We start from the raw sequence: 12,826 nt of genomic DNA, 5'->3' as shown, positions 1-12,826 counted from the left end.
TCGAATAAAGACCTTACCTTTTGTTTGAAATATTTGAATTTAGAATTTATCATTCAGATAAGATTATGATACAAACAAATCAATATTATGCAATATTAATCAAAAAAATCGTATAATTTGGTTTACTTGAACTAGATCATAATTGTAACAAAATCTATTTTTATTTAATTTTTAAAAAATAATTTTGTTCAAATATTACCAACACGGAAATTGATAAAATGAATTGTAAATATAATTGGGATAAATAAAATGTACATCAATTTAATATAAAACAAGTATAAATATAATTTGAAGTAAATTATGATAAATTTAAAAATCTGAAGTACAAATTTTTAGTTATGATTAAAAAAAGTTTGAAGATTTTTATGGTATGATAGAATATTTCTTTATTATAATCCTATTGCATTAAAAATAATAACTTTCAAATTCCTCAGGGATCTGTCTATTTGTTTTTTTTATAATTACTTTTTTCCCTATAAATCTTGTAAATGTTTAGGTCTTTCTTGGTAATTGTTCCAGTGAATTAAACATACGGATAATTTATTTATTTTTTTAAATAAAAAAAGGCAATGACGAATAAGGAACAAAGAAGACTTCGATATATTCCTCGGATCTTTTGATTGTTAGACCAATAATTTTCTCCAAAGAAATCATATTTTAAAAAAATGGTAGTGCTCCACTCGCAGCAAGTTGTCACCTTTTTTCCAAATCTACATTGTTTCCCGTAGAAGAGAAACCGGAGATGTAGAAATAGAATCCGAACTCGCAAAACCGGTCCCGGTATAACTATACCGATGCCGGGAATTGCTCTGACCAAACGACGTCGATCCGTAAAAGCCTTCGAAACCATCAAATCTGTTAATGTTAGCCTTAGATTCTCCGTACGTATGCTCTGGGTTATCCAAATTCCGCGGAGTATCGATTTCTCGGCGTAAATACCGAACCGCTTGTCTCATAGTCGGTCTAGAGGTCGGTACATTGTCCGAACACATCAAACCGAGCTTAACCACAAGCAAAACCTCGCTCTCGTCGTACCGGTTCCCCAATTTCGGATCAACGATTTCTGCAACTCGCCCGGTTTTAAACCGGTCCCAAACCCAATCCGCCAATACCAAATCATCCGGTCCGGTTTTCATCTCAATTGGTCTACGCCCGGTCACAACTTCTAAAAGCAGCATACCGAAAGCATATACGTCTGAGCTGGTAGTAAATTTCCCAGTTCGGGGAACCTCCGGGGCGAGATAACCGAGCGTACCGACAACCCGGGTTGTACCTGGGTTAGTACCGTGATCGTATAATCTCGCTAAACCGAAATCCCCTAACCGGCCGGTTAGGTCACCGTCTAACAAAACGTTACTCGCCTTGACGTCTCTATGAAGAACAACCTGTTCGTATCCTTCGTGGAGATAGAAAAGAGCAGAAGCAACGTCTTTGATGATCTTGAACCGTTGATCCCAACTCAGTTCGATCTGGGGTCTCTCATTGAACAGAAATTTGTCGAGCGATCCGTGAGGCATGAACTCGTAGACGAGGAGAAGATCGCCTCGTCTCCGACACCATCCGAGGAGCTGGGCGAGATTCCGGTGACGTAACCGACCGATACTCGCGATCTCTGACACGAATTCGCGGAGACCTTGTTTTGACTCGTGCGAAACTCGCTTCACGGCGACTCGGATGTTCGAACCCGGCAGTGTTCCTCTGAAAACCTGCCCGAACCCGCCTCGACCCAGGAGCTCCGATTCGCTGAAATTTCTTGTCGCTTTCTTCAGCTCGGTGTATGAATACCGATGGGGACCGATCTCAAACTCCCAATCCTCGATCACATCTCTGTTTTTGAATCTCAGAAACAGAGCGACCGATGCAATCACGGCGGATATAGCGAGAACAGTAGCAGATGCCGAAACTCCGACAATCAGACCGGTGCTGTTCTTCTTCGAGCCAGTGATCGACGGGAGAGATGATAAATCGAGATTTTTAGCTTCCCCATTGATCTTAAAACTCCAACCCATTACGTAGTGCGAGCTCGCGAGCAAGCCCGTCGAAGCTGCGAACCCGACATACATCTTGTCGTGAAGAATCGGGGCAAGATTTATACGATACGACAAAATCGGAGATCTGGGTTTTCTGGAATTCGTAGAAAGAGTGACGTTCAAGAGATTCGTACCAGAATCGTAATCGATCCAGGCGAAAACGGGTTTCCCGTCCTGGAGGCTGATGTTTCGCCACGTGTGGTTGTGTTCGTCGTCGAAGTAACCGGCGAAGACAGATTTATCGGAGACGACGCTGTTGATATCGATCCCGACATGGTTATCGTTGATGTCCTGAAACAGGAAGTCTTGAACCGTGTCGAACTCGACGGCTAAGAGGTGGTTCGTGAAGTTACCGTCGGTGGAGGAATTGAAGAGGCCAAGATAGTTCGACGGTGTAGCTCCGGGGAGGTCGGCCGCGGGAGAGACGGCGAAGGAGAGGCCGTGACCGCCGAGGGTGGGGAACTGAGGGACGACGGCGAAGGCGAACGTGGTGGAGAAGGAGAAAACGGCACCGTTTCTGTGGTTCTTGAACTGGATTGGGGAAGAGTAGAAGCAGTGGCCGAGCAACCGGCTGGTTTGGTTGGTTAGCCGGAGTAAACCGTTGGGTTGGATCTCGGCGACACCGCTTAACGTCAGGTTGCTGGGATCTGCGTTCTTGAAGCCCTCGAAGAAGAGCTCCGTTGTAGACTGAGAAGACGGTGAGATGACAAATAAGAAATGGAAAATGAATATTATTTGGAATAAATTCGAGAAAATATCGATTTTCATGGTCGATGAAATGGTCCTTACATAACGAAACTCACTTAAATGTGTTTTTTTTTTCTGTGAATCTGTGAAGAAGATGAAGAAGACTTTGGTGATGGCTTTGTGACAGTGGGAAAGAGAGAGAGAGAGAGCACTACGAATTGAATTTAATTTTCTCACTTTTGTTAATTTATTATATACGGACAAGAGTGACAGATTAGACATTACAATATGACCATATGTTTGGTTTAAACTTTATCAGAAAAAAAATTAATAGTTAAATTGAAACAACGTCTTGGTCTAGCATTGATGTCATAACAATATTATCCGATGACGATTAATCCATATAAATTATTCAGACAATTTATAAACATTAATTGGGATCAAATGATAGCATTCCAACTACCATTCATAGATGTTATGATTATGTTTTACTTTGATTCTTCTGAAGTTTTTTTAAAAAGAAATTGTACCAATTTATTTGTTCAGTTGGAAATATTTATCTTATACAGAGATTTATTTTTTAAGTTTTATTTAATTCGAATTCAATCTATTTTTATTTAATTTAATAAAATTAACACAATTTAAATAGGTGTGTTTTTATGCTGTGGAGATGTGGTTCAATTTTTATATATCCAAAACCAAATATTTACATCTATTTTATATTATAAATCTATAAATCTATATGGTTAAATAAATTTAGGATTAAAGTGATGTTATTGTGTATTAAAAAATAACACACGAATGTATGATTTTTTTTTTACAGTGTAAGAAACCTTTGGACTGTGCCCAATTTTAACCTCTTGAGAAAGAAAAAAAATTCACAAGGGTCTTTCGATTTCTTTAAAGGAATTTCAATGATTAGTCACATGGTCCAAATTATCAAATCAAACCCTATGGTTAATATGTATGATGACTATGACAAACGTGAATAAATTCGTACGTATAGCATCATTAGGACAAAAATAAAATTTCTTACCACGTGGTACAAATCTAAGGATGATGAGAATGATTCCTTTAATTATTTTGTTTTGTTTTTTTGGGCTCTAACGGAAATTAACGGTACTAGTGGTAAGAACACGAAAACTTTAATTTAAATCTGAATATATTTCCATGCCATGATAGATAGTGTTATTGGCACCAACCACCAACCAACATTCCATTTGACCAATTTGTCAAATGCTTTTCAACGACTTATATGAATTATGGGAGTTTTCTAAGACTATTAAGTGTATTAAATCAATTAATTATATAAGAATATAATTATTTCTAAACAAAAATTTTGTTCCTACTAAACTGACATGGACAAAGCCTGTGTTTCTATATTTATTTTTTTTCAATTAATTTTAGTAAAATGTTTTGATAATTTTGTAGATATTTTTTTTAATTTTTTAATAAAATAAACGATTTTTATCCTTCCCCTCCAACTAATAAAAACTTAGTGTATAGAGTTATTTCAATTAAATTTAATATTATATGATTTGAGGTTTTCTGAAAAATAATATTTAATGTCTAAGGAGCTAGTAACACAAAAGGTTAATATACAATAATAATAAAAAGTTAATTAAATTTTTTACCTCCGTGGGGGAGACTTGAAAATGACAAGAGGCGAAAGATCAATAACGTCAAAGCCAAATTACTTCGGTTTGTTGTTTTTTGACTATTTTAGCGTGATTATAAATCTTTTTTTATTTTCCAAATTGGAGACTCCAATGATTCAAAGCACATAATATAATACAAAGAAAAAAGAAAAAACACATGCACATATGAAAAGTGAAACTTATTTTATTTATATCCAATTGTTTTATTCGACAGTCTTTACAAGTTGACGGGTCCGTGAATATTTTAAATCTATTATAAAAATATATAAAAACACGAATTTTTGTGTTGTTTTATCTTCCTAATACTACTGTAAAAAAATGAAAAAAAAAATATATTAAAGTTAAATAATCTTATTACAAAAAATATTTATAAAAACCAAGATAAGGCCCGTGGGCCTTTATTATCCGTACAGTAAAAAACTAGGCCTAGTTTGGTCCACTAAGAATGGGATTGGGCTAACTCGTGGACCTCCACCCAAACTAATGGATCTACTCAAAGACGTCACGCAGTTTTCTCGTTGGAAGTAAAAACGACATGGTGTTTTTACTCAATTCAAAACTTTTCTATCGCTTTCATTTCATGTAAGGGCGGGCTTTGAAATTAATGAATAAGAGCAAAGTGAAGACTGATGTGATCGGTGAGGTTACACCGACCATGGCATCATCGGCTCGTTTGAAATTTTATGTATTAATATTATATATAGTTACGTAGCCGAAATGATTATATATATATATATATATATATATATATATGTGGGCAGGACAGTGTGTAACATATATGGTGTCTAAAAATAATTAAAGACACCGACGATTTCTCGGATGTTTTTTAATTGAATGCTAATTCATTTCGCCAAAAAAAATTATAATTCGGCATAAATTTAAATCAGAATACAAAAATTATTTCATATCCTTCAATCGAAAATGTCATATTTTTTTAGGGTTTTTTATTATTCATAAAAATATCTATGTGACTACAGAATTTATAATAGAATTTTCATTCTTCTTCGATAAATTATTACTCCCGGATACTTTATTATTTCGGAATAATTCCAAATTCCGTGAGAACAGTATGTTATAATCCAAACAAAAATTCTCTTCACACTCTGAAATTTATAATTTATCTTTCTGTCTGTGAGAATATTGTCAGATTTTAATTAATCATGTAACTGTTAAAATAAACAGGTTACATCAGTTTTCACTACATACATACATACATGCGTGCGTACATGCATGCATGGTACACTCTTCTGTACAATTCTCTTTTGGATAAATGAAACATGAATTAGGAAAATAAAACTGTATAAACATTTTTAATTTGCCCTTTCCCCTTTCAACACATGTATTGTTTTAGGTCGTGAGATATATATATACATACATAAATTAACTGGCTAAGATTAGGGCTCATAAGAATATTAAATTAACTGGTTAATTAATTACGATAAGATTCTTTCATTCTCTACAACTAATCAACAGAAAGAACCAAAGAAATTTTATATAAATTAGGGCTGATACATGTAACCATATATGCTTATTTAATTTATAATAATTTAAAAAATACGTGCTAATAACCGTATAATATTCTAAACGCTATATACAGTCCAATAGTTGGTGATCAATTGGCCTAAAAAAGCAAGGGAAGAGACTGTAACCATTGGACTTATTATGTGGAAGATATATATATATATATACACACATGTATATGTGTGTATATATATATGATTTAATTAAATAATTATAGTTTCAGAGAAAGGGAATATGTGTTGGGATATATCTGACTCTTTGTGCCCTGTGTTAGAATTTACGTACCGAGTCTAGAGCAACGAGCTTATTGCATAAAATAACAAAATAAAATGGAATTTATGTATCCGATGGACGTGGTGATTATATATAACCATATTAACAGACCGTATATCGTTCCGACAATTATTTGACATTATTAAACAAAAACTTGTAAGACCGACTGCACGATAATTTGGTTACCAATGGCAACTAATGATAATAAAACAGTAATTCCAATGCAATTTTCGTTGCCTAATCATTTCATGGGGCAACAATACCATGCAGTGGTCATTTTGTTTAATTTTGAGTAATAAAATTTCCAAGACTTTGACATGCAACATTTGGGGGGTTTTGTTCTAAGTTCGGAAAATACGGAAGAGTACGAAAAAAGACCATTTTCGAACGTAATTAATTACGAATTTAAATTACATTTAGGAACAATAAATCTTGAAACCTTTTAAATAATATAAATTTATTTTTATCCACTAGTTGGTAGTCCACTGGTTGAGATGTAACAAAATCACTTCGAGATTCTGGATTCGATTCCACTAGTGGAGAAGATGAGACGCGATTAATTGTATGATTAAAAGTTGACTCCGGATTTAGGGGATTAAATGCAGTGAACTTCTTGATTATAAAAAAAAAATATTTTCGTCGAGAGGGTATTAATTTCACCCCTTTAGTGAAGCGAGAAACATTTTCCAATTGCTCTTTAAGACAATAAGGATATCATCCGATAATCACTGCTTTACGACCGTCTAATATGATCTATAATGTTTTATATTTTTAAACCGTCTCCAATCTCCATTGATTATTAGTATGTCAATTAAATTCGTAATATGATCGTTTCCGGTCATTATTAGCTAGATTAGTTCCAAATTAATGTGTGTGTGTGTATATATATGATAGTATAAATTTAAAAATATTTAAAGTAAGCGAATAACTGAGATCCACAAGACCATTATTCCTCATTCTCCATCTTTTTCAAGATCTTGGCAGAAAATATTCTTTCTTCATGTGACTTTTTGGACTGTGGCTACAAAATAGGGAAATCGAGGTATAGGCCGATTCGATTACATGGGCAGTGTCGTCTTATAACGTATGATGAACCCGAACGAGAATTTTCGGATTTATAAATTTATGCTTCTGCATTTCTAAATTCATATGTATATCTGCAGAATTAGATCTTATATGATATTAGAATATTTGTCATGATACAAAAAAAAAAAAATATACAAATAAGATCTTGATTATAACACGATGAAAATATATATATTGAAGGTCTCATGGATTTTTCATCTGAATACAACCATTATTTTCTCTCACACAAATTGCCCACACAAATGCCTCAAAATCTACATATATCGATCGACAAGATAAATAATACAAGTCACGCTCATATATCAGACCCATACTGCTAATATATGGACTGTCTTTTGTTGTCTTCCCTTCCCTTTTTTCTGGCTAGAAATTGATTGAGTGCTCATCAATTTAATTACCTCTTGTCGGGTCGGCTCCAAGCCTCAGCTCAAGATCTAAATCCTCCAAGGGATTGGCTCTCTGTATGGTTCCATCGTCTCGAGCAATCGCTATGTCGTTCTTACAAGAAAAACCCGTAATCGAAATCGACGGCTGGGGTGAACTTTCAAGTCTTCTTCTTCTCTTGCAACTCGAATCTCTCTCTTCTTCAACAGGAAGTATGCTTCCATGGATCACCAGGTTCAGGCTAACGGATAGATTGGCGTCTTTGACGATATCAAGTTTTGTTCTACACCCATTTTCCGACACATCTCTCTCGATCTTCCTCTTCTTGTCCCTTCCCAGCACCGGGAATTGATCAGACAGTTTGTAACGTTTTGTATCCTCTCCAAATGAAACAGCTGACGTGGATAGAACCTTCTTGGAGTTCTTGGAACGTTCTATATGAAAACAAGAAGAGGAGGAGGAAGAAGAAGAAGAACCCTCTTTCCGAGGTAAACCCGAAACCCTAGAAGAAGCCAAGTAAGGTGATGAAGCAGAAAGATCAATAACACAAGAACGTTGAGGCTCGTAATAAAGATTAGGGTTAGGGTTGAAAACCAGAGTGTAGCAAGATTCCTCACGAAGATCGTCATCTTTACGAGACGATGGCAATACGTATCGACGAATATCATTATTACTATCATCTTCCTCGGCCGTTTGTTTGAGCTTTGCCCTGTCTCTTCTATGGACGTTCATATGGCCACCTAGGGCTTGAGCTGATCGGAATTCTCTCCGGCAAAAGCTACACGTGTAAGATCTCGGCGGCCACATGGATCCGGCCGCATCATCCTCTGCGAAAGCTAACTCTTCCCACGACGAGCCATTCGATTTCTCCATTTCTTGATCAAACCCTAGAAGAAGTTTTTGTTTAGGAACCCTAGAAAGAAATAATATTAGGAGGCGGGTTAAGGAGAAGATCAAGGAAATGGGATAATAATGGAGGTCAAGATGCACTCCAACAATAAACAAAAATTTAAATGAGGTGTTGTAATCGATTATATGATTTGTTTGAATAATTAATTGGATGGGAGATGGGTCTTTGTGAAGGAAAACAAGGAGCGTATTGCATATTATATGATCCGTAATTTGGAATTTTGTAAGGGTTAGATGACTGAAACTTTCTGTATTTTTGCTCCAAGTGGTCACGAATTCGTGTTACTTAATTTTCAATTTTTTCAAAATTCACGTGAAGCTACAGTTTTTGTTTTTATTTTTTAAAAATTGAAGCTACAATCTTGAACATGCAAATACCCCTTATTGGGTTGAAGTTGAGGACCTTGAGTTGAGATGAAAAAAAAATTAAATAATTAAGGAACAACTTGTTTTTATATTATCACTAACTCCTAATAATATATATATATATATATTAATTAGAGAAATTTCATTCCTTAAAATCTAATTATATAATGTGATGTGTGTTGTGCTTTTATTCCATTTTGATCAATTGTAATTCGTGCAATCCCTATATGTTTTAAAGGGAAGATTCGGATCCGATAAAGAAATATGAAATGCTTGATGAGCTGAAAATTATGTCCTTTTATAAATTGATTTCCAAGATATGAATACTCGTGACTTTAAAAAGACAAGTTGATGGTTAGTAAATATGGCACGTAATATTTACTAACGTAAACTATAGCCACCATCATACCGATCGAACCGCATGAGTCTATATATATATATATATATATTTCTAATAATTTCATACAAAATATAACTTATAAAATAATAAAAAAATCGTATGAAATAATAAACATATGTAATATCTTAAATCATCCATAATTCCTAATAATTTATAATAGATTCTTAGAAAATATGATTCAACTTAAAAAACTGCTCACCAATACTCTATAATATGTACAATATTGTCGTGAACATTATTTTAGCCATCATTTTACGACGAGTCATGGAATCTTAGATCTAACGTCAATGAGATATATATACATATATAATCCTGATTTTATCATGAAATACATATTATTTTTTATTTTTAATCTATATTTAAAATTCTGTTATATACTTAAATATATAAACAATGAACAATGATATAAATATATATACATATGTGTGTGTGTGTGTGAGGGAGAGAGAGATTAAATTGTATATTGTCCTTTAAATAAACATAAACTGAAAATCAATAATTCCCATCCATAATATTTAATACACAATATAAATTTAGATTCCTTTAAAGTTTTATTTAAAACAATATATTAAAACTATTTTCAAAGGATGGAAGGTTAGAAACGTAATAAAGAGGACAAGTCACCGCAATCACAAATATAAGAAATTGCAAGAAAGCATATATATATGTTTGTGTATAACTGAATTGAAATAAATTCTTTCGAGTATAATATATGTTATTCTTGAATATTGGTCTTAGTATACCTCTAGTAGTCAATGACCTCTATGAATAAGACGCCTTTGTCCTGTGGACAATAGTCAAGCTTCGAAATAGAATAATAATTAAATGTATGAATTATAAAATTGTTAGGTGACAACCTAATCATCGCCCGCATCATCAAAATCAGCAAATATTAATTAATAAAAAAATTCGGAAGTTCTAGAAATTATAATATTTCACCAAAACGAAACATCATATTGCACAATATATATGTTGTATTAGCTTATATATGTACATATATATACACATATATATACGTATTTACATATGCATGTATATTCGAATACACATTTCTATACATATACACATGCATATATGTACACTGATAATATACGTACATAAATATGTATGACTATATAAAAAATTAGTTAAAATCTGTAAGGGTAGAATGGTAAAATACGAAATAAAATTTAAAAAAAAAACTCAATCCCAAACAATCTCTCTCATCTCTTTGAAACTATATATATATATATATATATACATATATATTAACAATAATAATAATAATAAAAATAAAACAATTTATGATTAGGCCCAAATCTAATAACATCCCATAAAAATACTGGTAACAACATCTAGGCCCATGATATGATCAAAAGTGGGTCCATAACAGTAATGGAATTTCTAAGATTATTATAACGACAAATACCCTATTTATTTAATTAAAATAACTTGCAAACTTAATTATCACGTAGAATGTAGATGTGCATATATAAACATACATTATATAATATGATTTTTCCTTTAAGTCAAATTGCCAAATCATAAGCCTAATTAATAAAATAAAATACTGATTCTGCATGATCTTAGTCACAAAGGAAATTTTGGTCCGATGGAGATTTCTAGTAAACGTGGCACTGATCTGAGCCGTCCATTTCGTGGGTTCATAATCCAACGTATACCAATTCTGCACGTCTCACTTACCAAAAGTCCTCTGTTTTATTTATTATCATTATTCACCCATACGAATCAGTGGTTTATTTTACATAATCAATATATATTCTATTTTTTTTGGTAAAACAAGATATATTCTATTTCGATAGTTTAAATTATTTATCTTACATGCCGAATATTAATTTTCCGGCAGAAACAAAAGCAAAATCTGATTTGAGTAATAAATATTTTAATTAATTAAGGGGCCGATTAGTTTATGAAAGTGATTACGCATGGAATTAAAAAAAAAAGAATATTTGGAAGGTTAGTCCCCACCACGTGGCACCCAATGAGTAAGGACTCGAATAGCGAGGGTGGGAGTTGCTTCCAGAAAGTTCCTGAGAACTCAAGGTTTAAAAGAAACGCGGTGCAGATCATGCCACGTGTCCTTACGGTTACGTGGCGTCCTACATGGCACGCCCTAAATCCCTGTAATTGATACGCCCCCCAAAAATTTGTCTCGCGAGTCAACTCGTTCGTCTGAGTCTGATTTTCTCCCGTTTCCTTTTTCTCTCTCTGAGTTCCGGTTTTTCTTTTTCTCGAACGGAAAACGCCAATTTTCCTGAGAAAGTGTGAATTGCGGATTACAGGAGGAGATCGAATCGTGTGGCTAGGGATTTTTTTTCCTTTGAATTTATTGTTGGTGGATCGTTTTTTTCTTTTTTGTCTGTTTGGATTTTGTGGCTTGTGTGTGTTTGTAGCTCTGGGAGAATCTCCGCCATGAACGGGAACAATGGAGGAGGAGTTCCGATGGAGGAATGTACGGAAGCCGTGGTTTATATGTCCGGCTATTTACCGGGTGCTTCGCCGGACAAATCGCCGATTCTGTCTCCGGTCCCCGTCCTGTTAACATCGGCGGTGCACGGTGGAGATTCATGGAAAGACGTCTGCGGCGGCGGTTGCGGATTCGCCATGGCTATTTCAGGTCGGTTCGTCATCTACTTCGCTGCTTCTCTGATACGTCTCTCTAGTTGTAGATCTCCTTCAGCTCCTAAGCACAACACAGCTCTCCTTGATGCAGTTGGCCGATTCGTATTTCCCTTTCCTTTTTATTTCTATGTCAGATTCGGGTTTGGACGGATTACGTCGTGTTGCTCCAAATGTAGTTTTCTGATTTATAGTGTTTCGGCTAATCTTGCTTGTAGACGAATTCGATGCCTTTGCTGAGATTATATGCCTGAATCACTGACGTTGTTCTGTTCCCCTCTTAGATTCTGGGAAGCTGATAACGTGGGGTTCAGCGGATGATGAAGGGCAAACCTATGTGGCCTCTGGAAAGCATGGGGTAATGTAGTTATAGTCTAGTTTAGAGAATGCTATTTCTTATGTCTTTTGCTACGAATTGATCCCTTATCGTCTTTCGATGATACGATGGTTAAGGAAACTCCAGAGCCGTTTCCTCTCCCAACGGAGGCTCCAGTTGTCATGGCTTCGGCAGGTTGGGCTCATTGTGCTGCTGTCACAGGTACTACTTCTTGGGTTCAGTGTTCAGTTCGGTGACTGTGATTGGTGGCTGTTTCTTTGACCAATATTGACTTAATTCTTAGGAATGAGATGGATTGCTTGAGAATGTAAAAGCAAACCAGCTCCGATGATCTATATCTAGGGATGCACGGTTCTGGCTTCATTTAGCTTCCTCTTTAATGAGCGCGTTTATAATTTATCTTCCTGTCTTTGTGAACAGAGGTAGGGGAAGTGTTTACATGGGGATGGAAGGAGTGTGTTCCATCTGGGAAATTTATCCGTGAGCCGGTTGCTGGAGGAAGTACTCCAAAGGATCCTGGTGGAAAGCAGCAGAGCGGTTCTGGTGAAGGTGATTT

At 34.8% G+C, this 12,826-nt stretch overlaps 3 protein-coding genes across 9 annotated transcripts in view; 1 reads left to right on the top strand and 2 right to left on the bottom strand.

Annotated features, from left to right (window-relative positions):
• Window positions 1-519: 519 nt before the first annotated feature.
• LOC104806553 (L-type lectin-domain containing receptor kinase S.4-like) lies at window positions 520-2,942 on the bottom strand. Its single transcript, XM_010531510.2, has one exon. The coding sequence runs from the start codon at window positions 2,796-2,798 to the stop codon at window positions 711-713; it is 2,088 nt and encodes a 695-aa protein (XP_010529812.1). The 5' UTR covers window positions 2,799-2,942; the 3' UTR covers window positions 520-710.
• Window positions 2,943-7,400: 4,458 nt separating this feature from the next.
• Window positions 7,401-8,596, bottom strand: LOC104806551 (transcriptional regulator SUPERMAN). Its single transcript, XM_010531509.1, has one exon. The coding sequence runs from the start codon at window positions 8,510-8,512 to the stop codon at window positions 7,646-7,648; it is 867 nt and encodes a 288-aa protein (XP_010529811.1). The 5' UTR covers window positions 8,513-8,596; the 3' UTR covers window positions 7,401-7,645.
• A 2,860-nt stretch (window positions 8,597-11,456) lies between these two features.
• LOC104806550 (ultraviolet-B receptor UVR8) overlaps window positions 11,457-12,826 on the top strand; it is a 4,706-nt gene continuing 3,336 nt past the window's right edge. For 4 of the 7 annotated variants that reach the window (XM_010531506.1, XM_010531504.2, XM_010531503.1 and 1 more), the window contains exons 1-4: window positions 11,457-11,931; window positions 12,218-12,291; window positions 12,387-12,471; window positions 12,691-12,819. In XM_010531506.1, coding sequence (XP_010529808.1) covers window positions 11,727-11,931; window positions 12,218-12,291; window positions 12,387-12,471; window positions 12,691-12,819 — 493 coding nt within the window. In that variant the 5' untranslated portion in view covers window positions 11,457-11,726. Of the gene's footprint in view, window positions 11,932-12,217; window positions 12,292-12,386; window positions 12,472-12,690; window positions 12,820-12,826 lie in introns of those variants that run through there. The other 3 variants (XM_010531505.2, XM_019201775.1, XM_010531508.1) reach the window with 3 other exon arrangements.

Source organism: Tarenaya hassleriana, unplaced genomic scaffold (assembly GCF_000463585.1).
Source record: "Tarenaya hassleriana unplaced genomic scaffold, ASM46358v1 Cleome12, whole genome shotgun sequence".
Lineage (NCBI taxonomy): Eukaryota > Viridiplantae > Streptophyta > Magnoliopsida > Brassicales > Cleomaceae > Tarenaya > Tarenaya hassleriana.
Note: the sequence above shows the minus strand (reverse complement) of the source record. Positions and strands in the feature narration are given on the sequence as shown.